The 26088-nt window shown below is 29.4% G+C and overlaps 3 protein-coding genes across 3 annotated transcripts; 2 read left to right on the top strand and 1 right to left on the bottom strand.

Annotated features, from left to right (window-relative positions):
* Positions 1-1219: 1219 nt before the first annotated feature.
* LOC8268081 (GDSL esterase/lipase EXL3-like) lies at positions 1220-5558 on the bottom strand. The gene is made up of 5 exons (XM_048374447.1): positions 4875-5558; positions 4376-4506; positions 4058-4291; positions 1850-2105; positions 1220-1602 (listed from the first exon to the last, which is right to left on the bottom strand). The coding sequence occupies exons 1-5, from the start codon at positions 5140-5142 to the stop codon at positions 1409-1411; spliced, it is 1083 nt and encodes a 360-aa protein (XP_048230404.1). The 5' UTR covers positions 5143-5558; the 3' UTR covers positions 1220-1408.
* Positions 4381-11852, top strand: LOC8268083 (heavy metal-associated isoprenylated plant protein 27). Its single transcript, XM_002531113.3, has 4 exons — positions 4381-4518; positions 5964-6099; positions 10553-10785; positions 11337-11852. Exons 3-4 carry the CDS (start codon positions 10696-10698, stop codon positions 11721-11723), a joined length of 477 nt encoding a protein of 158 aa, XP_002531159.3. The 5' UTR covers positions 4381-4518; positions 5964-6099; positions 10553-10695; the 3' UTR covers positions 11724-11852.
* Positions 11853-16171: 4319 nt separating this feature from the next.
* LOC8268085 (vacuolar protein sorting-associated protein 35A) lies at positions 16172-25615 on the top strand. The gene is made up of 21 exons (XM_002531115.4): positions 16172-16497; positions 16585-16681; positions 16781-16904; positions 19130-19315; positions 19718-19805; positions 19992-20048; positions 20152-20241; positions 20343-20465; positions 20605-20739; positions 21102-21218; positions 22377-22616; positions 22701-22763; positions 22989-23078; positions 23286-23375; positions 23793-23882; positions 23991-24059; positions 24147-24227; positions 24323-24430; positions 24519-24622; positions 24928-25041; positions 25142-25615. Exons 1-21 carry the CDS (start codon positions 16405-16407, stop codon positions 25359-25361), a joined length of 2379 nt encoding a protein of 792 aa, XP_002531161.1. The 5' UTR covers positions 16172-16404; the 3' UTR covers positions 25362-25615.
* Positions 25616-26088: the final 473 nt, after the last annotated feature.

Consider the following 26088-nt stretch of genomic DNA (forward strand, 5'->3'; position numbering starts at 1 on the left):
TTCAGATCATTCAGGGTAATTCTATTCGGAACTTGATAGATTATCTTGCACCTTTACACAGAATGATTTCATCAGGGAGATGATTAATTTGGCATGGAATTTTGTGAACACCAACCCAGAAGAATTTGTACAAAACTTTTTAAGGACTAAAGGTGTAAGGATTTGGTGAGGTTTCTCTATTGGATGGTAACTTATCTATCCTACAATTTGTATTTGAAGCATCTTCACATGATTTTATGTCATCTATACGATTACACAGTGTAGCCACCTCTATATTTCCTGTGCCACATCATCCTCTAGTTGTCTCTTCAAAACCTGTTACATCAAAATTATTGCCAATGTCCTTAGTGAGTCATACCCACAAACAAATGTTTTAGCTATATCGATGGGAAATGAAACTGGTCCAGCAGAGCAACTATTCAATTAGCTGGCAATTTGTGTTCTGTGGTGTTTAATCCGTTGTGTTAAAATATATGAATAAATAATTGTTTTGACTAAATGTATAAAATATTAAACTCAAATACCGTAACATGGATAGATCTACTATTTAATAAAATAAAATATTTTTAGATAAAAATTAATTATTTAAATTTTAAAAAATATATTAATTCAAGTGTAAAATAACTCATATTTAAATTATTATTTTAAAACATAATTGAATGTTTATAATTTACAAATAATAAAATTACCTATATAAATATATAACAAGAATGTATATATACATATTATGTATATTAATCATTTTAAATCAACATATATATTTGTATTACTCGCGGATTAGATAAGTCGACTCATTTAAATATAATTTTTTTATGTCAAAAATATATTGACCCATTTATAATTAAAATCTATTTATCTTGTCATAATCGAATTGTATTAAAAATTACAAACCCTATTGCTTAGTTTGAAAGTGACTAGACCTTTAATTGCATTAACTAGTTTGAATATTTTACCAAACCTTTGGCAATAAAAATATATTTAGAGGTGACACAAATCTAACTATAGTTGAAAGTTCAATAAATTAATGGGTTAGTTGAAGCAGGTTTTGCAAATTTAAAGTGAAATTTTAATTTTAATAATGTGAAACTTTGGTTTTTGTAATTTAAATTATTGATTATAAATTTGATATAATATTATTGACACAGCGTGGGATAGTAATGTTAAATTTGCAAAATGCTAAAGATCATATAACTTTTCCTTTTAGAACTGACTCTCGATTAATCATCTTATACTTTTCATATATTGATTGATGTCATGCATTTCCACTTAAAATCAGCTAGAGAAATATGCAATCAAAACATGTTTAGGTTACATTATTATTTTCAACATACCAAAACACAATGTATATAGGATGCTTATCTTCCCAATTAAATAATAATTTCATCAATGTGAGGGGCTAACAATGAATTCAGAACAGACTGCCAGCCTTGTTGAGGACAATAGTGACAAGGGTCTCATAGGCCTTTTCTGTAGGATGGAAACTATCCCAGAAAACGTATTTGGTGTCATCTTTGCAGGTTAATGGGTCATCAAAGCTATTGCAAAGGTATGTCACCTCTATCTTTCCTGTGCCACAGCATCCTTTATTTCCCACATTAAACCCTGCATCCACAGCAAAATCATGCATCATGCATTTTTCTTTACTCGCATTATGTGAATAAGATAATTAAAGGAAAAATAAAAAATATCCATAATTGTCGTAATTAAATTAGGCCGATCTATTTTTACTTTAAAAAGACTGTTTTGCACCCACAAATTTAGTCCAGTGGTAGATTTTATATCTTTACTCAAGTCCATTTTTCCTGTTTATTTATAACAGTGATATATGTTTGTGTTGATAATAGATTACCATATTTAGCAGGATTTTGAATGAGGGAAAGCAATGGATTGTAGACATCAAGATAGATAACAAGAGCATCATGAAGTGTAGAATTGAGAGAAAGAAGAGCTGAGGAGAGCTTGGAATTGAAGATGACTGCTGCTTGATTTGCTTCCTTGAAACACTCTCTTTGTATGCCCCCACGAACTGTTCTTTGTGATGGCACACATCCTATTGGCGGTAAACTCATCACTCCAAATCTTCTTGCTCCAAGTCCATATAGTTCCTATCAATTTCTTTTCCTCATTAGACAAATTTAGCCAACATATCAGACATTCTCCGTTCTGATTTGTGTATGTTGTTGGTGAGTGTCAGAATAACATATTAATGTTATTACTAAAAAGGTGAGTTTTGCCATAAATTTTAATTCGACTTGCTTAGGAATTGTTTTACATTGATGTTGGAAAAGTATTTTTCCAACCTCAATTGCTATTTTATTTTTATTTTTTAAATTTTGAAAATTATTTTTGTAAATAATAGGTAAACTAATGCTTTTTCAAAAGTAGATTTAAAATAATAATTTATAAAAAGTAAGAAAAAAATTCAATATATATTACATCAAAAAATACTAAACCTGTTTTTTCAATACTCAGCAACATTCAAAACATACCCTTAGTCCATAACTCTTGTTTTGGGAAATGTGATAATAGTAGATAGTTCTTATTTTTCAGCCACATTTCAAAGAATTGTCAAATATAAAAACAATCAGTGAGACAGTGCAATATTTGAGAGAGGGGTATCTTGAATGACATTTTGCCAACTTTCTTGCAACCTTAACTAATAGGGATATTTTTATCTAAATTTAGTGTATATTTTATTATTTAATATTAATATGTATTAATTATTTAAGTTTAATGTATAGGTAGAGACATACACCAATCATAAATAAAAAAATTTCAAAAACACATCGATTCTGAGTAATTGGATAGAGCCATAAGTTCAAAAAAAGTTAAATAAAGAAAAAGTTTGAATATTTTTCATGTTTATCTAATTTTTTTACATTGGATTCTATTTTTTTTTTCTATCAAATATGATCCTATAATCTTTAAAATAGTGTTTTCAAACATTTCAAAATACGATTTCATAACATTTATTTATCATTATATATCAAAATAGATAAAAAATACAGACAAATTTCAAATTTTTAATTAAATCACAATTAAATTTTTAAAAATTTTAAAATTGGAGTGTCAATTTTTTGAAAACAAAACAACTAAAACATATATAGAAATTTTAAGAAACTTGAAAGTTATATAGAGAGAATTTTTTAAAAAAATTAAAAGTTTGAGAGGTTAAAATGAAATACATCTAAAAATAATTGCATTTTGTTTCATACCTCATCATCTTGATGGTTTAATTTTCTATTTGATGACATCTAACTACCTTCTTGAAGGCAGCAACAGAAAACTATATTTGCTACCACAAGTCCTTATATATTTAATTAATTACTGGAATAATGGTACCACCAACTTTAACTACGTGTTATCAGCAGGAGCTAAGACAAAGCTATGCTGCCAACAGGCAACGTATCTAAGCTTATACCCATCAATTTTTGCTATAAATGCTTGATGTTTACTTATGTAATAAACCCCTGACCAAACCCCCACTAATGTCCATCGCTTACCAGCACTTGTATTGGAACTCATGCTGAATTAGACTCCCCCAAGCAATCTAAAAACCGAACCGAACCAATTTTATTCGATTCGGTTATATATCAAATAATTTGGTTAAACTAAGTTAATTAAAATAATTGATTTTTTAATTATTCTATTTTATATTATAAAATTTTTAAGTGATTTTAAATTCTAATTAATTTATTTAGTTAGATTATTGGGATGCTGTTCATTTTATATTTACGTACAATTTATTTAATTTATTTTAATTTTAAATTCAGTCTCATTTTCAAAATTGATTTGAAATGAATCCACTGAATTCTCACCGTGCAGATAATAATTCTCACTGAATTCAATTTCAAATCATAATATTTTTTATAAGAAAGAGAAAGAAAAGTATCTCTAACTGTGCAAATAATAAATCCTCAACAGCAAGTCTTTTTCATCAATTGACTTTCATACATAAGAATTAATATGGTGCAGTAATGATCTTGTGACACATAAACCCACTTTTTGCACTTAGATTTTTCCTATTTGTGGCTGTGGTTGTTGATAATGTACGTACCTGGATAAAACTTGAAGCCGAGTTGACCAAGAAATCAGCATAAGAATTCACATCGTAGTGCAGTCTTCTGAAAGGAAGAGTAAAATAATTATTGACGATGTCGTTGGCTCCTGTGCAGATTACGAAGACGCTTTTGGATAATATCGCTGCACTTCTTTCTTCTCCGACAGCTGATTTTATCTTTTGTGTGTATTCTTTGAACTGGTTTAATTGATCGGACAAGGAAAACGCAGGCTGCAGATCAACCAATTCAAAATATTAAAATTAATCTATTCATACATATATATGGAAAGGTGGAGAAGAGAGATCGATTAGTACCGCTAGTGTTGATGTAATTGGATCGTAGCCATTGCCGCCGGAGGCAAAGCATACTCCAGTGAGGAGGTCTTGAAGCTGCAGATTTGGATCAAGATATGCCGGCAAGATTTTCTTTACTCCTAATGCTTCAGCTGATGATCCAAGTATATATATATAGTTGCTCAATTTCTTTTTCTTTTTATAGTTTCCCACTAGTTTTTTCTTTCCCTTTTATCTTTTGTTGCAATAATTATTAAGTGATGCACTCTAAAGTAAAGGAAAAAAAAAAAAATATCGCTATATATTAAATTAAAACCCTAAATCATAATATCATGATTTTAAAAATAATTCATTTATTATTAAATTAAAACTTATCCGTAAGAAAAAAATCATATTATACATGTAAAAGTTGTAAAGATATGAATGGAATGCCGAATTGATATTCAACTTGTCTCTAAAGTTATAAAGTCTCAAATTCGAACCCAATAGAAACCAATTAATAGAAAGAAAGTGCGAGTACCTATAAGGTCGGAAGGGACCCTTCCATTGCTAAATCTTCCAGTTGGTTTTCCACCAATGAAGTCTCTCCCATAAGGTGGGAAGTTGCATTTAGCACTAGTTTTGATATAGTTGTTGTTGCCTGTATCAACAATGGAATCTCCAAATACAAAAACTGCTGGAACCTTTCTATCGTTAGGCAGACTTATGGAAGGAACTGCATAATTCAGAGGAAACAAACTGTTGCCTAATAAAAGAAGCAACAAAATAGAGACAGGAAGAAACTTCATTATCTTCTATTCTTTTGTTTCTCTTTTCTCAAGGATAGAAAACCAACAAATGTTTGACAATAGATACAAATCTATCAATGATCATATGTTATGGTGTGTTAGCTATTTATTGGACTCACAAAACACATTTAATTGAAGTTACAGATGTAAGCTAACAGTTGAGATAGCTATAGGGTTCCATTAATATATTCCTCTTTTCTTTGCTGTTGTTGCTGTTTTTGATTGGTGGCCATCTAGGGTACAGTTGCATCAGCTGGATAAATTGGTGATGTAGCTTGAAGGGTCATATTGCCTTGATTAACTTCTTGAGTGAATGTGTTTCTACATTCTTATTATTATTATAAATTAATGTAATGCCTGATTTCTTGAACCTTATAACAAGTGTATGAATTCATTCCCATTGTCGAGCTTCTTTCTCCATTTGAGGTTAGCTGATTATTTGTGCCATGTGTAAGTTTTTCAACCCATCACTCTAGCTTTGCAAGTGGTTTGATTTCTTATTTAAAAATAGCTTCAAGTCTACTTTAATTATAGTAATATAAAAAAATAACTATTTTTATTATATACTCCACCAGTCATTACAATTTTCATAAATAAATAAAAAATCAAATTGTCTTATACTATATCATAAAAGAAAATTTTACTTTTTGATTGTTATCCTTTACTACCAATGTAGATGAACATGCACCACTACTTTTACATAAAAAATTAAAAAATAAAAAATAAAAATCTTGAGCCGCCTCTTTTTTTTTTAATTCCTTTTCCGTTTTGTTTTTATTTTCTCTAATTTATTTATTTTAATTTATTTTTTTCGATACAAGGGAGGGTTAAAGCCAAAGAAAACAAGAAAAGCAAGAGATCAGAAACCAAACAAAAAGGCTTAGGCCGTGAAACCCCAGTGGCATCAACACTCACCAACAGTAGGAACCACTTGAATCTCATGAATCCTTAAAGCGGGTCAGTTACACCTCGATTTTTTTAATTTTTTTTTAAAATTTTAAATAAGTCTAATTGCAAAAACAATATTTATACCTTTGCGCTATTAAATTTTATAAATATATATCTATTAAGAAAAATTTAAATTTCAATATCATCACAAAAGAATAAAAGAACTCTATAAAAAATTCCAAAAAAAAAACATATCTTAATCATTCAATTAAAATAAAAAACAAATTACCAATCTAAAAATTATAATGCATCAATGTAAGAAATTTTAATAAATAATAATAAATAGAAAAAAGAAAAAGATCCATTATTTCCATAAAAGGAACTGTAGACGAAAATGTAGAAGTAGATAAATAGAACTAAACTCAAATCAAACCAGCTAAATGATTCCGCTTAACTTCATGTTAAATTTAGTCTACATAAATTATAAATATTATAAGAAATTATTTAATTAGATATATAAATTTTTCAGATTCAATCTAACTAGAATGGACCTTAAAAATATATAATTTAGGAAATTTTTAAGAAATTAGTAAAATTAATAACAAATATCATTTTCACTGTGTAAATTTTTTTAAATGTTACTTTTTAAATTATAGCGTAGTCGTTTTTCAGTTATTTTCAGTTTTTTTAATTGTTTGTTGTTATTTTACTTAAAAGTATCCAAAAAAATTAAAAATTAACTAAAATCATAAATTTGAAAAAAAAAATTAAACAGTGGATTTCTAATATCTTAATCATAATAAAAATAAAAAAACTATAAATTTGATAAAAGATATATTATATATTTTTATATTCTAGTCTCAAACTCATTTAAAATTTGAATTTTAAGTTAGTCGAATCTAGATACATAATATCTAAGATTCAGATTTCATCAATCAAATGAGTGATAGAATGAGTATAAGATATATCAACAAGTCTATCCCAAAAATATATTATTATTATTATTATAATTAGTAAAACTAAGGTAAAAGTAATTTAATTTTTTTGTGAAATTTTTATTTATATTTTACTTTAATTAATAACTGTTGAGTTTTTAATTAAAATAAAATTAAAAATATAAAAATTAATTAAACAAACTAAAATTAAAAGAGTCAATAAAATAAATTTAAAAAATTTAAAAGCCTAATAATGCATTTTCCTTAAAAAAAAAGTACTTATATCAATTATACATGCATTACCATTAATGTGGGAGGGATTTGAAAATATAATAAAGACAATTTATGTGAGTGGTTATGCATATCTGCCACTAAGAAAGAAAATGAGGGAACCCTCACCTTGACTCTTTTCTTTAAAGGAAAAAAAAGCTTCTACTAGAAGCCAAATGTCTATCATAGAATTATTTGATTAGTATATAATAACATATGTTTATTTTAATTTGAAAATTATTTTAAATTTGAATTGTTGTCAAAATGGAAAAGTCAAGCAACTATTTGATGTATTAGACATTTTTCCAACTCTCATGCCCAATAATTTCAAGAAACTTAATTACTAATATATATATACTATCTATTATAAAAGTTATAGTTGACAAAGCCTATAAAAGAAACTTCTCTAGGATTAAGCATATATATGTGCTAGAAATTATATATATACATCTAATTTGCTCTTCTTTGGCTTGAATCAATGTATTTGTACTATTTAAAACCTTGCATAAGATTTTGGTGAAATTGATAAACATGTCTTATGTTGTCACCTTATCTTCTTCAAACAAACTGAGAAATGTCACATGTTTCTGTCATATGGATGAGATTTGTGCCCAAATGAATACATAAAATGTCAAGGATCAAATCTTTAAGATATCATACCTTAAAACTAAGGTATCTTAGTCAACTTGCATCTTAACTCATGAGACACATTAGTTGGATTAGAATCCAAGTAATTAATTCCTTGACAAATGGGCAAGATTATCTTATGTAATTGGTTCTTTATGAAGTTACATCAAGCTTATGAGATGTCAAGATTTCAAATTCCAGTACACTATTCAATTGGTTTTTTTTTTGTTTTTTTTTCTCTTTAAAATTTGATAGAGACCATGAAACAGGTGTAAGCAAATGACTTCTTTATTTTTATTAAGCAAAACCATCACATTATGTTTGGCCATTTTTGTAAATACATTTTTATCTTTAAATTCTAACATTTTAATTTATTATTCTTACCAAATTTATCCAAGCTATAAATTGTAAAAATGCCAAAATTAAAAATTCCTCATTTTTTAGGATTTTAATTTCTCACTTGGGAGATAGAAAAGTCTAAATCTACTATTTAAAAATAAATAAATTATCATAATATTTTTTTTATATTTTAATACTATTCTACTAAATTTATATTATGTCAAAATTATCCTTAATTTCAAACAAGAATTCATTATTTTTATCTTTAATCTAAATATGAAATTTTAAAAATTTATAGTTTTTAAAATTGATATATTAAATTAAAAAGAAATTAAACCTATTTTTTAAATATTCAAGGGCAATCTTAAACACACTCTAAACATGGTTAATTTGAGTTACTGTTGTTAAACTGAATCATATGTTTTGTGAACATATTCTTATTACCACAGGCGAGGCAGTTAGCTTCCCATGTAGAGCAAGTTGAAGAACACTTTGAGACATAAGGAAGTAACCATAATTAGGAGTGATAAGGTTATGAGATTATTTGAGACATGTAATATGAACATAATTTAGTGATATAGGCTTAACTTAATTTAGTAACTGTGGGTTTATTATACTATATGTCATGGACTCAAATTAAGTAATTAATTTTAGATTGATTATATTATACCTGAACTTGTGCATAATTAAATATAAAAAGATAATAAAAATATTCATTTTTCATTAAATTTACGATGTTAATTTCTTCTTTTTATTATGTGAAAATATCAAAAATTATGGCTTTTTTTAACTTTTTTAAAATACAGTTTTGTTTTTTCTTTAGTTCTTGTTACTAAACAACAACTGAAAAAAATCATATCGTATTTAAAAATAAAAATAAAAAGTGGTATTTAAAAAAAATTGTACAATAAAAATAATATTTTCTTTTAGAAATACACTAGTTTAGATATCCTGGTTTTGCATGGTAATTCTAAAATTTTATGATATGTGTAGCTATATAATGTGCTGTTGAATATAATTTTTAAGGTTAATAATAATAAATAACCTAAATAATATAAGTTTTCTTTGTCTTTCTAATATTATATTTAGTTAAAATTTATTAAAAAAGTTATTTCATTTGAAAATTAAGAAAAAATATAAAATAAATAAAATAAAAATAACAAGGTTGAAATAATTTTTTACTGTTATGAAATATATTGACAAATTAATGTGAAATTTATTTAAAGATTTTATATATTTTATTAAAATTTAACTATTATATAGAATTTTAAATTAATTTACACTTTATTCGATGCACATAAATTTTGATAAAACGAATTTCACTTATTGTATGGATTTCAACTAAATATAATATAAAAATATATTTCAGTGAGGAAATAAATTTTTTTTATCAATCACCAACAATAGTTTAGCTAAAAAAATAACTAAAAGAAATTATTTTACAGAAATACTAATATTCAGAACACTCATTATAGAGTTTAAAATACAAGTTATTTATAAAAATCTTAAAATACTATTTTTCACTGGATATAATACATGTATTAATTTATTATAGAAATAAAGATAAAATTATAAATATGTATTTAAAACTAATAAACTATATGCATATTTAACTAGAAGCATCCCTTATTTCAAAGAGAGGGTTATTCTCATTTCATTTGATGGTCAGAAGCGAATTGAAAGCTAAGTAATGGTAATTCTAAAGATTCTCTGGTAAAAAAATAGAAATGTCTCCTATGTTCCACCTAATATGTGGAAGTATTAATGCAATTTCACGGAGTCATTCGGTCTGAATGCTACATGAAAAATATAAGCTAGATGAAGGAACGGAAAGACCTAAGATGTAGAAGAATATAAGATGAGCGATTCGGCGGATTTGGATTCCTATATATCCCGTCATGTAGTACTTTTTTTTTTCATTTTATGATATATAAAATTTATATGTATAGATATCATTATCTACACCCACAAAGCCGTATGCTTTGAAAGAAACTTGTACAGAGATTTTAATATATATCACTTTTTCAATTCTAGATTACTATCATTTTTAATAGTCCATTCAGATAAAAAAATATTTAATATATTTAATTATAAGATATAATTAAATTATAATTTTATAGATATTATAAAATTTATTATTTTTATTTTAATATATAAAAATAAATTAAAAAAAGATGAATAATTAAAAAGTTTTGGTTTAGAAAATAACAATTAATTGGTGATAGCTCGATATAGTGTTGCAAAAACTTTACTCGAAGTTTTAAATTATTTCACCATCACCAACGCTCCATGACTTGTACTAGATCGTGTTTGTCCACGTGTAATGAAAATAGTATGTTCACATGTGTCAGTCCAGAAGAGCACCACGGTAGCAGCAGCTCAAGCTGATGAGTACTGAGGACACCACCGCCACCTCGTCTTTTTGCTTGTGGAATTTTATACGAACAGTTTGATAGTTCAGGGAGAGCTCATTTTTGCCATTGTTGCTGCGGCGATGGGTCTTCTCGATTTCTGCTCTCAACTCTGTGGTGGCAACCACCACCACCACCATGATAGTAAGAAGCTCAGAAGTAAACAATTGAAGGTAACTAATTCTAAATTATGCCATTTCTAGATAATCATGAGTCTTAGCTCTCCTTTTCTTGAATGAATCTATGCTGCGTATAATTATAATTATATATTGTTGTTTTATACTTCCATTTAAATGATAAAAGAAGGTGATGGTGTTAACGTATTTCTGGTTCTTCATTAAAGTCTATATGGTCTCAATGTTATGGAATTCATCAAAATATTCACATAATTTGCTTTTACTATGTTAGATTTTCTATGTAGTACATTAAAAGTGACTAACCCAATAATAGAAGTGTACAAATTATATTCATTACATTTAGTTAATTTTCAAGCTAAAGTTATAAATAATTTTATTCTCTTATAATTTTTATTATAAAATATTATAAAAATGATAAATCTAGTCCGAAAAGGAATTTTTACCTTAATCCAAACCTCAATTCGAAGAAGTCGATAAAGATTTCTTCGAAAAGCCCAATAAAAGCGACCATGGAACAGGTCTGAATGTAATGACTAATGTAATGTAATTTCAAAATGGATGCATGTCTCTGCATACATCAATGGCAGACAGTAGAGATCAAAGTGAAAATGGACTGTGAAGGGTGCGTGAAAAAGGTGAAGAAATCAGTACAAGGAATGAAGGGAGTGACAAATGTGGAAGTAGAACGTAAGCAAAGCAAGCTCACTGTAACCGGATACGTGGACCCAAACAAGGTATTGCAACGTGTCAGACATCGAACGGGTAAGAGGGCTGATTTCTGGCCATACATACCGTACGATGAACTTCCTCACCCTTATGCACCAGGAGCTTACGATAGGAAGGCCCCACCTGGGTATGTCCGGAATGTGCTGGAGGATCCTGAGGCTGCTCCTCTCGCACGTGCTAGCTCTTTTGAAGTTAAGACTACTACTGCCTTCAGCGATGACAACCCAAATGCCTGTGTTGTTATGTAGAAGGCTTATTTAGGGTTTTTTTTCTTTCACCTGTTTGTAGCTTTTTGGTATTTACTCGTATTTGATAGCTTTTTATTTGTAAATTTTTTATTAGCCTTTGTTTTTCTTTATAAAATAAAAATATTACCATTGGGAGGTGGCATTTATTTATTTGTTCTTAAATCTGTTTTCAGATAATTTATTTTCATTTTTAATTGTGTAAATTATTTAAAAACGACTCAAATTAATTCTTTAATTGTATTTTTATCATAATATTTGTAGAATTTTTGCTAAGACATGTATTAGATTAGAGTTTAAACTTTGCTTGTTGATGAACTTTCATGATTATTTAACTATTGATTTTAATGTAATATCATTTATTATGATTATTAAAAGGAACAGTGTCAAAATAGTTTAATATGAGTTTTATTGTTAAAAATTTTATATTTAAAACTTAATATAATAATTTAAAAGTATACAAGTGAAGGTAGCCGTTAGTGAATTTATGAAACTGCAAGGCATAATGTTAAGTACATAAATTTCATAAGGTTGGGCGTTGAAATCAGAAATTTAATCTGATATATAAATTTGAAATACAAAATAAAAAGAATATTTTAATTAGAACTTACCGTTTAAAATTACTATTTTTTGATTTGTTGCAAATACTAATATATAAGAATTAATTTTATTCTTTTAATATACAATTGTAACAATAACAACCTTTCAAATTTTAATTTATGCATAGAAATCCTATTATTATATTGTCAATTTCCTTTATTTTTTTCTCGTTTTATTTTCTTTTGTTGATCGCCAAGGAAATTCAGCGGCTAAGCATATTTTTGCTTGTTCTTTGTTGCTTTGGACAGTGAATTTTCCTAGGTTCATTGTTCGATGGTGAAAAAGGAAAGGAATAAAGTTTAGTTATTGTTTTGGTTGAATTTAGTTATTTTAAAAAAATTTAGAATATTTAATCTAAATTTTTACATATTTAACTCAAATTAATTATATTTATTAGAAAATGAGAGAGCTAGTTACAGACTCCATAGAAAGAGAATAAAAATAAATATTCTTATAGTATTCTTATTTTTTTAATTAATAATGATAATGAAATAGACAATTATATTAATAATAGTATTAAGAGCGACAATAATAATAGTACCGAGAACGATAGAGATGAGAGCGATTTCAGTAAAAATAATGGTGATAATAACTATTTATTGATTAATAGCATTAATTGTATTAAAATTATAAAATAAATAAAATTATAAATTCTTAATTACTTTTTGTGTTCAATTTTTTTAAAATAGAATTATATTTTAATCAAATATATAAAAAATTTAAGTTAAAAAATCTATTATTAAAAAAAAAAAGACTAAATTGAATCCATATGACAAAATCAATGATCAAATTGCACTTTGATGGAATTCCATCAAGAAAACTAATTAAACATATCTTTGAAACCCGATTAAATTACATATCAATGGAGAAAATATCCATTTAAGTTTTTTTCTTAAATCTAATAAGAGAAAATATCATTTTTAGTAATATTATGTAATTTTTTATTATTTACAGTATGGTTATTTTTTAATTATCTTATAAAAAACTAAAATAAAAAATCAACTAAAATTGTAAATTACAAGAATTTAAAACTGTATTTTTAATATTTTAACACAATAAAATTAAAAAAATACTGTAAATTTTATAAAAAAAAAAAAATATTTCCAATATTTTTCCTAAGAACATTTCGGCTGATTTTAACCCATTTGGGATTCATATACCCTGTTGCTTGCTGCAACGCTCAGAGTTCACAAAGGCAACAACCGCGGAAGGAGCAACTGCTGAACAAGCAACAACATTTATGATCTGCTGAACAAGCAACAATGGGCGACGCTGTTGCTGCAGGTACGCTCAACAGAAACCAAAAGAAAAATAAAGAATTGAAACTAGAATTCAAACAAATAAATAACGTCTTCAACAATCAGGTGGAAGCGAAGTAGCTCCATATCTACAGTTGTATTCAGCGAGTTGAGCTGACTCGGAATCAACGAGTCACTCTCTAAGACAATGGTCCTCCATTCGCAGAGTTAAATAATTTCAAAAGGTTAAAGCTCTCTCTCTCTCTCTCTCTATCTCCTTTTAATGATTCTTTGTTCCTTTTAGAATGCAATCATGTCTATGACCGGGTTACATTAGAGAGTTAAAATTTAAAGATTGAACCCATATCACATTGACATGAAATAATATTAAATTAAATATTACATAAAGTGGATAAAATTAATAAATTTGTACAGTCAAATAAATAATAAAATAAAAATTTGAGATAGACAATCAATTGACGCCCAAAAAATAAAATTTTATGGGTTTATTTACTTATATAAAAATATATTAGTTTTTAAATTTTTTAAATAAAAACAGAAAATAGAATTTTGAATTTATTTGTGCTTTTTTTTAATTAAAATAAAAAATGGTTTTTTATGTTGTTAAAATTATAACCAAACATTGAAAATTTTTTAAAAACAAATTTAATATGTTTGTTTTATATTTTCTTTATACAAGAAGTTATTTGTTTTTAGATGAAAACAAAAAAATAATAATTATAACATATACAAGTTTCATAAATTTTACAAAATTTTTATGAAAATAATTATTTTTTTTATTTTTTTAAATAAAAATTAAAAATAAACTCTCTATAAGCATGCAGGCCCAAAGATTTAGTTTGGTATCATTTTTTATCTTTTATTATAAAAAGCTAATAAATATTTAATACATTTAGTTGTTGTGTTTAAAAATAATTTCTTATTTAATTTTATATAAGAATGTAATGAAATTGAAAAGAATAATAAAAAACAAATTGTGGAGAAAAAAGTGAAGAAAAAAATAAAAAAGAATATATAAAGAGAAAAAATAAAAAAAATAAAGAAAATATGAAAACAACACTTATTTGTTTATTGAAAATAGTTTTATTTTCTAAATATTATGTAAAATGTCTTAACAAACACAATTTATTTTTTATATGAAAAAATAAATAAAAATATGAATTAAAAACATGACAACACTCAAAGCAATTTGATTTTTTTATATTTTTAGAAATAAAATAATTAATATATATATATATTGGTTAATTTACCATGAAATTCTATATTGAATAAGCTAATATACAACAAATGAATCTTCAAATTTACTTGAAAAATCTTTCTTTTATATTTAAAAATCAAGTACTTTAGTCCAATTTACCCTAATATAAGAGAAAAAGAGTTTAAACAAAATAAAAGGTAATTACTATTTACTCTCTATATTTGTTCATATTGTACTAGTTATTTTCTAATATTTAAAAAATACTTTTTTTTCTTATTTTTCAATTTTGTAATTTTATATTAGAAATTCATTCTATCAGAATTTCCATTAAACAACCCTTAACTAGATTTAGTTTTATATTATTTGTCAATTGATTTTTGGTGTAAACAAATTTCTTTTTATAATTTATTTATTATATTAAAATCTCATTATCTAATTTTTATATAAAAATTAATTTTATTATTTGTATAAAAATGATTAATTAGTGTTCTTTAATTACTATAATTTTTAGCATAATTAGATTTTTATAAAATTTAAATATCTTGAAATTATTTATATTAATCAAAATATTAAAAATTTATATACTTTAACTTTAAATTGTTAAAATAAAATAGATAGTATTACTATTATTAATTTTATTAAATTAGAATTATAACTTTGATAAAAAATTTGATAATCAAATTATACTTTTTTAGTAATTTAAGTCTTTAATTATATTAACTTTTAAAATGTAAGGTGATTTTAGTACGATAAATAAAATATAGAGGGTAATTTGTATATTACATAAAAAATCAGAAAATAAATAGTATAAAATCAGACCTAATTAACAACTTTTCAACAGAAATTCTAATGCAATAAGTTTTTAATATAAAATTATGAAATAGAATGACGAAAAAATATATTTTTTAAATGTCAAAATATAATTAGTATAATATAAAAAAACACATGAGACAAATAGTAATTATTTCATAAAATAAATAAAATTCTAAGATATTCAAATGGCTAAAAGGCTCAAAAAATTGTTATATAGAAAGTCAGATTCTAAGAGAGTTTCGTTTACTCTTTTAGTTCAAAAACAACATTATTTTGGACTTTTCAGCTTAAAATCGACCTATTCGATCATGTAATGTAATGAGTTAATAAAAAGTGCACGCTTAGGATTATCCGATCTGGCTCTCGGACCGGCTTCTTATTTTTTTGGGTGAACTGGCCGGGCTAGCCGGTTTTGACGCTACGGTTAAAGCGTATTTCGAGTCTCACTTTAGCTTTGTCCGATTAATTAACAACCAACGACGCCGTTTAGCATAAGTGCGAAAGCAACGGAACGCTCTAGGAAATCACATGGGGCCATCCCAACAGACGGCTTACGATTCAATCACCTCAACCATATAAGGATCGATAAACAAACCAACGGTAGAGATGTAAGCCCAAAGGTGAACCTGAAGAGCACAGAATCACTGATCGATCGCGAATAACAAAACTAAGTACTTGACAGGCAGTTGAGAGGCTCGTTCGTCGAATACAAGCAAAGTCAAGACTCAGCCTCGATCAATCCATAGAAATTAAGATCGTTTTATTTGTGTTTTAGAGAGAGAAAGACTGTTCAGAGAGAGAAAGTGGGAGAAGAATGATCGCAGACGGAGTGGAAAACGAAGAGAAATGGCTAGCGGCAGGAATCGCAGGTCTTCAACAAAATGCTTTCAACATGCATCGCGCTTTGGTAAAACCCTAGCTTGCCCCGCCCAAGAAAACAAATTTATGAAAGGCGTGAGCTTTTAACTCATAGAAACTCTAAATTTTGTTTCAGGATTCGAATAATCTAAGAGACGCTTTGAAGTATTCAGCGCAGATGCTCTCTGAGTTACGGACTTCGAAGCTTTCTCCTCATAAGTACTATGAGCTCTGTAAGCGCTGAGATCTAATTTCTCTCTTTAGAAGGTTGATTTAGTTTGAATTTTTAGAAATTGGGTTCTAATTTATTAATAATTTTCTTGATGATATAGATATGCGCGCATTTGATGAGTTGAGGAAGTTGGAGATCTTCTTTAGGGAAGAGACACGCCGTGGTTGTTCAATTATTGATTTGTATGAGCTTGTGCAGCATGCTGGTAACATATTGCCTAGATTGTAAGTAGTCCATATTCAACTTTTTGATTATTTGACCATTTTTGAATGGCATGTTAATCTTATTGACTTAATGGTTTCAATTCATTATTCTATCACCATTTGCAGTTTGGTTCATGTTAGTAGTGTTTAATGATATAGTGAGTAAATTTTCTTTGAAGATTGATCTTTTGATTTGCCTCTGGAAGCTGAGAGTTTTTAATGTAAATTTAACTTGTTATAACTACAAGGAGAAAGCTTTTTAATCCAAATTGTGTCATCCTATTGGAAATTTCTTCCCAGTTTACTTTATCCGTGAATGTTATGCAACCACGTTGATAGTGGTGGTATGTTTTTAGTTTTATGATGCTTTTAGGTGCTTGATATAAGCCAGTTGTATGTCATCTGAATTTTTGTTGTACTTGTTATAACTACAAGGAAAAAGCTTTTTAGTCCAAATTGTGGCATCCAATTGGAAATTTGTTCCCATTTTAATTTATATGTGAATGTTACGAGACCATGTTGTTAGTGGTATGCTTTTAGTTCTACGGTGCTTTTAGGTGCTTGACATGACCAAGTAAATGTTATCTAGAGCTGGACTCCTCCATGTTCTACTTTGTACATGCACTTAAAAAGGATATGAAGAAAACACCATAAAACCAATCTTATAGAACATCTCAGCGTGCAATTAATTGTAGCGCCTTTATTGTTTAGATTATTGTTAGCCATACTCAGATTTTATATTGGATTCTTATGATTAGTTGTGCATCTCTTGCTTGTTTTATGAATAAATTTGGAGAAAATAGAGAAGCTTAAGGCTAAATTACGATGTTTATCACAATATTTCAGATCTGATGTTTTGATTGGCCAAAGAAAAAAAGAAAAAGAAACTATAGGAATCACACCAAAGAAAAGGCTCCTTTGGATTCGCACCTAGTTGAATCACACAATTCTAAGCAATATTTGCAGAAAAGCATATTGGTCGAAATCTGAAAACTGAAAATAAACTATAACAAATCTAAGTATTTATAAGAGTAACTAACCTTAAAACCTAAAGAGTTTAAGACTCATAAAAGTAATCCTAGTCCTAAAGGATTTAAACGCTTAAATAAAATAAGATGTAATACTTAACCAACAGGACTAAGAATAAGATGTAATAAACTGGTCCTGCATCAAGATACCAATTAAGACTTACATAGTGTTTGGTAGAAAAGAATTTCATAATTTTTTAGAGAATTTATTTGTAACTCCATATTTTATGTGTTTAGCTTTGAATTTCTCATTGAATCCTTGGAATTGGTTATAACTAAACCAAGTTCTATCAAGTTTGATAGAATTTCCAAATGAATTCTAAGCTTGTGAGATATTTTTCTTTTTTTCATTATAGAATTACCCTTGATTCAAGTACATTCTTCCTTTCTTATTTCTGCTTTCTTTCTTTTGTTCATTTCCCTCTTTCTTTGTCTCTCTTATTACTTCAATTAAATCAAATATTTTAAATGAAACAAATGAATTTATTAGCAAATGTAGAAGAAATTCATTCGTAATGAAATGAATTCTTAGTAGATTTTGAAGCGAACACAATGTTAATAAACTTTCCATTCAGGTTCTCCATCATCTCACATGTTTCAACCAACTGCTTGAGCATTTGAACCATCTTTGGCAGTTTGTCTTAAACATGTTGCCATTGTGCCATCTTTTAACCTAAGTACTTTTCTTCAAAATTGTATTGTTATACGATCTAAAGGTTTCTATGAGCCAACCTTGCTTTATAAAGTGGTAAAATGGCTTAGGGACCTGGAAATATTATTTGTTGTAGGCTGACATCATTTAATTGACGTATTCTAATTTAGCTAGGTATCAAAAGTTCTTGGAGCCAACTATCAAGATAAGCTTGAATAAAAGCAATTCCACATGTATTTGTATGTAGCAACCATAGAAATACCAGTGGACAGACACAGTCTGGCTGTTTGTATTGTTCTTTTGGGTTGAACTTTTGGTTGGGAAGTAGCAAATTTATGTTGCATGTCAGGCTAGCACAAGCCCTTTTAGCATTGATAATTTTTTTTTTTTTAGTTAAGAAGCTACATCTAGATTAATTGTTCTTTAAACAGTAGACATGCATGTGTACAGTTAACTTCGCGCAAAGTTCATTTTAATTGCATTTTGAATTTCTTAGTAGAGAGTGGTAGATTTGCTAAGTGTTGATGTTATATAATATCTTTTAACTATTCTGTTCCATCTTTTAGGTATCTCCTCTGTACTGTGGGGTCTGTGTACATTAAATCTAAAGAAGCTCCTGCGAAGGATGTTCTTAAGGATCTTGTGGAAATGTGCCGTGGCATTCAGCATCCTGTACGTGGGCTGTTCTTAAGGAGTTATCTTTCTCAAGTCAGTAGGGATAAGTTACCTGATATAGGTTCCGAATATGAAGGGTAAGTATATTATATGCTTGTTGTGGATTCTCTTAAATATTTATTGTAAAAATTCTTTTCTGTGGCTATGAGGAAAAAGTTAGTGGTCTGAGATCAGTGATTTGAGTGTTCCTAGTCAATATTGGGCCATGTTTAGGTGGTTCTAGGTAAATCTACTATTTCTGGTAACATCAGTGTGACAGAACCAGAAAGTTGAACCAAATATATAGTTGTATGAAGAAAATCTGAATAGCTATGAAGTGCTTTCTGCACTTGTATGCTGCAGGTGGTGGACCCTTCAACTCTAGTTGTATTACTGATTTGATAGAGTAATATTACTATTGAATCTTTCTTGTTATTTGTAAAGCTGTGGAGGATTATTTTCAGGTCTTACATGTGTATTGACTTTTTGAACCCGTACAGGGATGCTGACACAGTCATGGATGCTGTGGAGTTTGTCCTGCAAAACTTTACTGAGATGAACAAGTTGTGGGTGCGGATGCAACATCAGGTTGGTTAATATCTATGACTACCTGCTCTCATGTTTGGCATGCATCACAATGCTTGCATGTCGTGAAGGTAAAATACATCATGAGGGCATGATTTCTGGTCATGCAGGTCTTATAATGCTTGTGAATCATTCATACTCTTTGCTGATCCTGAGTTGAGGCTTGCTGTCGGGCTTTCTGGTCTGCAGGGACCTGCCCGGGAAAAGGAGAAGCGGGAGAAAGAAAGGAGCGAGCTACGTGATCTTGTAATACCAATAACCTGTAAATGGTTAATTTCTGCAATGCAACTGTGTAGTGTATGTGCAGTACACATGAGCAGCTAAGTGTTTTCTCCCTGGTATTTCATAGGTTGGGAAGAACCTGCATGTCCTCAGTCAGATAGAAGGTGTTGACCTTGATATGTATAAAGAAACTGTACTTCCCAGGGTTCTTGAACAGGTTTGATAATTTTATCATCTTTCGACACAGATAAACACACATATATATTCCTCCCTGATGCCATAGCACAGACTGAATTTTGGATCCCTATACTTTGACAGGTTGTCAATTGTAAAGATGAGATTGCTCAGTTTTATTTGATGGATTGCATTATCCAAGTATTTCCAGATGAGTATCACTTGCAAACTCTTGAAGTCTTGTTGGGTGCATGCCCACAGCTGCAGGTATGAACTTGGTATTTGTTGTTATCTGCAATGAAATTGTTGATGTGGTTGTTTATTAGCTTTTCAATGATACATGTTCTTTGATGCAAAATCTTTGGCTACTGATCTCTGCTGCCCTTTGGGTCTTTATGTTTCGCAGCCATCTGTTGACATCAAGATGGTGCTTTCTAGATTGATGGAGAGACTCTCAAATTACGCAGCTTCAAGTACAGAAGTTTTACCTGAGTTCTTGCAAGTAGAAGCTTTTTCGAAATTGAACCATGCCATAGGAAAGGTAAAATATTGTGCATTGATGTTGAGTCTTATAACGATCAGGATATTAGAGATGGATGCAAAGGAGGAAAAGGATCTAACTTTGATGAGAAAATAATTACAATACGAATTTATTACATCAAGCCATCTATTGTTACATTGTGGAAATGCGGTGCTTTAGTCAGCAGTAATCTTTCTACTTCTTTTACATGGTTTTGAGTCTGATGTTTCTTTCAAAACGTGGTTTCTTACTCATCTCCTTTTTGATAATGCATTCTGTTTTTAAATATCCTTTTTTTGTGATTAAATGATGCATGAAATTCTATTTTGTTTTTTTGTATGGATGCATAAACTTGCAAGTGTATAACTTATATGTTGATGCAGGTCATAGAAGCACAGGTTGATATGCCTATGTTTGGAGCTGTGACTTTATATTCCTCTCTCCTCACTTTTACCCTCCATGTTCACCCGGACCGGCTGGACTATGCAGATCAAGTCTTGGTACATGTCACTGTCTAAACTACTTTTGCATGTGCAGTTCAATTCTAGATTTGTCTTGGAAAGTTTCACATTTCACTCAAAACCAAGGATCTGATCACTTTGTTGTCCTTCAGGGAATATTTGAATTGTGATGCTAACACTGACATAATCTGTGTTTGCATTTAGATTGGGATGAACATTTTATTTCTTTATCTCCTTTTTCTCTTTTAGGTCTTCATTATGAAAATTTCTTCTTATGATTTATGAAGTGATAAAGTAAGAAGAGAAGTTATTAATGACAGAAGCTTGAGTCAAGAGACTGTGTATTTGTCAACATTTCCTGGGTGAAGGCGCCTGCAATATTGCTATTGAACTGAGCAATTCAATTCAGAGAAAATTGTTTGATCACAAATTTTTGTCTAGGAAATTAAGAACCAACATTTGTTCCGGCTCCTGTCTAAGATGGCATTGATTGCTCGCTTGTCCACGAGCGCATCCTTGGGTTAAGAACTCAATGCTCATCTTAGAGCTATGCAGTCTGAAAGACAAAATCTAGTTTGAAGTTGGAGTTTGTCTGTCACATAAGTTGACTGTAATTCAGAAATTATTTAAGCAAGAACCTACATTTATCTATAAAGCGAAAAATTATTCAAACAGCTTTACCATCAAATTCCTTGTTACAGAACTCCCATTTGCATCATAGTTCTTAAAGGTGTGCCACAGGCATATGGCGCACGAGGCGTAAGCCCTAGGGCCTTAAACACGAAAAGTTGGTCGGTGTTTATTAGGTGCATGCCTTAGGCAATGCGAGGGCACCTGACTATTTATAAGTGTTTTTTTTTTCCTCTTTAACTGTTTATTCATCTATAGATCTCCAACATTGATTTGAATATGTAAATGTCTTTTTAAAGATCCCAGGCATGTAAACTTAAATTAAAACAACCATAAGAAAGAAGGTGCCCATCTCTAAATTTTAGTTTCTTTGAAAAATGTCCTCTTCTTTGCGCCTCATGTTTATCAAGTGTGAGCCTGCACCTTGCACCTTAGACTCTAGGACCCCTTTCAACCTTAATGTGCCTTTAATAATTACGATTTGAATTATGACATTGGAAACTCCTATTTTGAATTTTTTTTCTTTCTTAATATGTATAAAGTGATTTGTTCTCTATTGTTCAACAGGGAGCATGTGTTAAGAAATTATCAAATAAAGGAAAGCTTGAAGACAGCAAAGCCACAAAACAAATTGTCGCACTCTTAAGTGCTCCATTAGAAAAATATAATGATGTTGTCACTGCTCTGAAGCTCTCAAACTATCCCCGTGTCATGGAGTATCTTGACAATGAGACAAATAAAGTCATGGCAACTGTTATAATCCAGAGTATTATGAAAAACAACACTCGCATTTCTATAGCTGATAAGGTATGTTCATATGACTTGCTCATTCTTGTCTTTCAAATAAGCTCTTTGTATTCATAATATATCCTTTCTATTCATGTTGCGTAGGTTGAGGCATTGTTTGAATTGATCACAGGACTTATCAAGGATTTGGATGGAACTCATGAGGAGGTACTTGAAATTTACAACTTTTGCTGTTATCTGTTATGATACATAATCATAAGAATATAACTTTTTAAATGCCTTTCTGAGTTTATCATGAAAGTATGCTTTAGTTTGTTTATATTACTTGCAAGGAATCACTATTTTGTAATTCCTATCTTCTGCGTACTTCTAGAAACTCAGTCATCAAATGTAGTGTTCTCGATGTAAAGCACCTTTTTTCCCTGTCTGTAGGTTGATGAAGATGATTTCAAAGAGGAGCAGAATTCTGTTGCACGTCTTATTCAGATGTTGCATAATGATGATCCTGAAGAAATGTATAAGGTATCTGATTTATTAAAATGTGTGCAGCTTTTATTTTCTAGAAGTTCACTTTTGAATCATTTTGTTTGATGAATTGTCTTTTCTTTTTGTACTTGTGATATTGATTTATCAGTTAGAAAAGGACTTGCATAGCTGAAAACTCTTGCCTTTTCTTTTCTTTCCTGTATTCAGTTTTAAAGCTTTAATTTGTTTTGCATAATATTGCAGATCATATGTACAGTGAGGAAGCAGATCATGACTGGAGGACCAAAGCGTTTGCCCTTCACTGTTCCCCCTCTTGTATTTTCTTCTCTTAAGGTTTGCTCCTTCCCGAAGCCTAATGTCTTTGAAACGGTGAAAAATTGTCTGAAGTCCTGAAATAAGGACAACTGTTATTTTCAACATTGAAAGCAAGCATGATGCTGGTTATTTTTTTGCAAATGATGTGCATTCCATGGAATCACAATCGAAAATCTAGAACAGCTATCTGCCTATGAAGGTGTACCCAGTAAACCCCCTAATCCTTCCACTTTAAAAAAGCACCTCATGAATCCTTCTTCCTAATTGTATCTGCAATGTCTAAATCAGTTGCTCTATCTTGGTGATTGGTCCTGTAAAAAATAAGATAAAGATTTGTTGACTGAGGAAGAGTATTATGGCCTCCTTTCTTTTTCCTTAAATCGTCAAATGCAAATTTTCGTCTTTCTACATGTACTCAATATTTTTTTTGTGCAGTTGGTTAGGCGACTACAAGGCCAAGAGGAAAATCCTTTTGGGGATGAGTCATCAACTACACCAAAGAAAATTTTTCAGCTTTTGAATCAGGTTCTATTTTCCATCTTATTTTTTGTCTGCCCATCTTGATCTTGTATCAAGACCTTGTAAAATGTCAGTACTTGGTATACTTGATGGTGTAAAATGATCTTGTTTCAGATGATTGAGGCTTTGTCAATTGTTCCAGCACCTGAATTGGCATTACGGCTGTACTTACAATGTGCTGAGGTATGAAGAGGCTTAGCATGTGAATAGTATTTGGATATCCTTATCTTGTATCTTGATACATTCTTTTTAAAATTGCTTCTTCATCAGGCTGCTAATGACTCTGATTTAGAACCTGTTGCATATGAATTTTTTACCCAAGCATATATTCTGTATGAGGAAGACATCTCAGTAAGTCGATTCTAATAATCTACTGTCATAGAGTCTTAACTTGAGCGAAGTCATCCCTACTTGATCATTTCATTAATGCACCTCTGTTGTAACAGGATTCCAAAGCACAGGTGACTGCACTGCATTTAATAATAGGCACTCTACAGAGGATGCATGTCTTTGGTGTTGAAAATAGGGATACTTTGACTCACAAAGCTACAGGGGTAATTCGAACATCATTTACTTTAAATTAAATTCTGAATGTTCCGTACCCAGGGCTCTATACTGATATTTGATCTTTGCTTGGAGCAGTATTCTGCGAAACTTCTAAAGAAGCCTGATCAATGCAGAGCTGTCTATGGGTGTGCACATCTTTTCTGGGTTGATGATCAAGATAACATGAAAGATGGAGAGAGGTGATTACCAAGCATTTAGCATAAATAGAGGACAAACATGAATTATTAGCATGGTCAGACCTTGCAATTTCACATAGATAACGATTTTATCAACTGGTGCTTTAAGTGTTGATGTCTTTTTAGCACCATAGTGACTTTCTACTGATAGAAAATGGCAACAAGAGACTTTTGGTTCTCTCTGTTTTTGGGTTGAGAAGATGAGGAGGGATCTCTTGGGGGTTGGGGTTTTGGAGCTCTGCGACAAGGCAATTCTGTTTCCTAATATATCATTATTGATTTGATTTATATTGACTTATCTGCACCAGGGTTCTGATTTGCCTAAAGCGTGCATTAAGAATTGCAAATGCTGCTCAACAAATGGCTAATGCTACGCGAGGTAGCACTGGATCAGTCACGCTCTTTGTTGAGATTCTGAACAAGTACTTTTCTTATCACATTTTGCTGGGCTGTTATTTTACCCATTAATATAATCTCTAGTTAACTTTCAAACACAAACTCTAACCTTTGTTATATTTGAAGGTATCTTTATTTCTTCGAAAAGGGAAACCCACAGGTCACTGTTGCTGCTATCCAGAGTCTGATTGAATTAATTACAACTGAGATGCAAAGTGACTCTAGTACACCAGATCCTGCTGCTGATGCATTCTTTGCTAGCACGCTGCGGTACATCCAGTTCCAGAAACAAAAAGGTGGAGCAATTGGTGAAAAGTATGAACCCCTTAAAATAGTGACAGGATGATCGGATGGCACAGGATATCTTTCAGGTTATTGTTCTTTTTTTAAAAATATAAATGCTACCATTGATTCCATGGGTTAGGGTTTATGTGCTATGATCTGGGTGAAGTAGCTTTGTGCTTCCAAGTCCCGCCAGTGCAATGTTGAAAGCCTGTCTACTTATTAGACCAGTACTGAAATCATATGCCAACATTTTAAAGATGGTTTAGGAATTTAACTTTCTCGAGTATAAAGTTAAGCGATGTCTATTCTCCTCTATTTTTATTTTTCACTTTTGTTTTTATTTTTTATTTTTTAGGGTAAATGTTATCATGTTCAGCTTTACTTACACTTTGTATCAAACCTTTTAAATAACCTTTTAAAAGTTTGCTTGACCTTTCCTTAATAAGAGTTTCCAATTTTATTAACTGTAGCATTAGAGGGAGAACTTTTAACATGGTGCTATAGGACCTATTAAAGAATGAACGCTAGATCAAGTGTACAAATGATTAAGATAGTATTTGAGATAAAGAAATATGTTAATATTTCATATATTTAAATGTATGATCCTAGCTATGTTATCTCATCTTATAATTCATTTTCAACCAGTATTTATTTTGATCGAATTTGATTTAATAACTAATTATAGGATCTTGGTGCATAAGAGATTTTCTTAGTTGAAGGCTAGATACACACTACTCTTAAAGTGGAAAAAGAGTTTAAATTACAATATAGGAAATACATTACAAAAA

This window comes from Ricinus communis, chromosome 5 (genome assembly GCF_019578655.1).
Source record: "Ricinus communis isolate WT05 ecotype wild-type chromosome 5, ASM1957865v1, whole genome shotgun sequence".
Taxonomy (NCBI): Eukaryota; Viridiplantae; Streptophyta; class Magnoliopsida; order Malpighiales; family Euphorbiaceae; genus Ricinus; species Ricinus communis.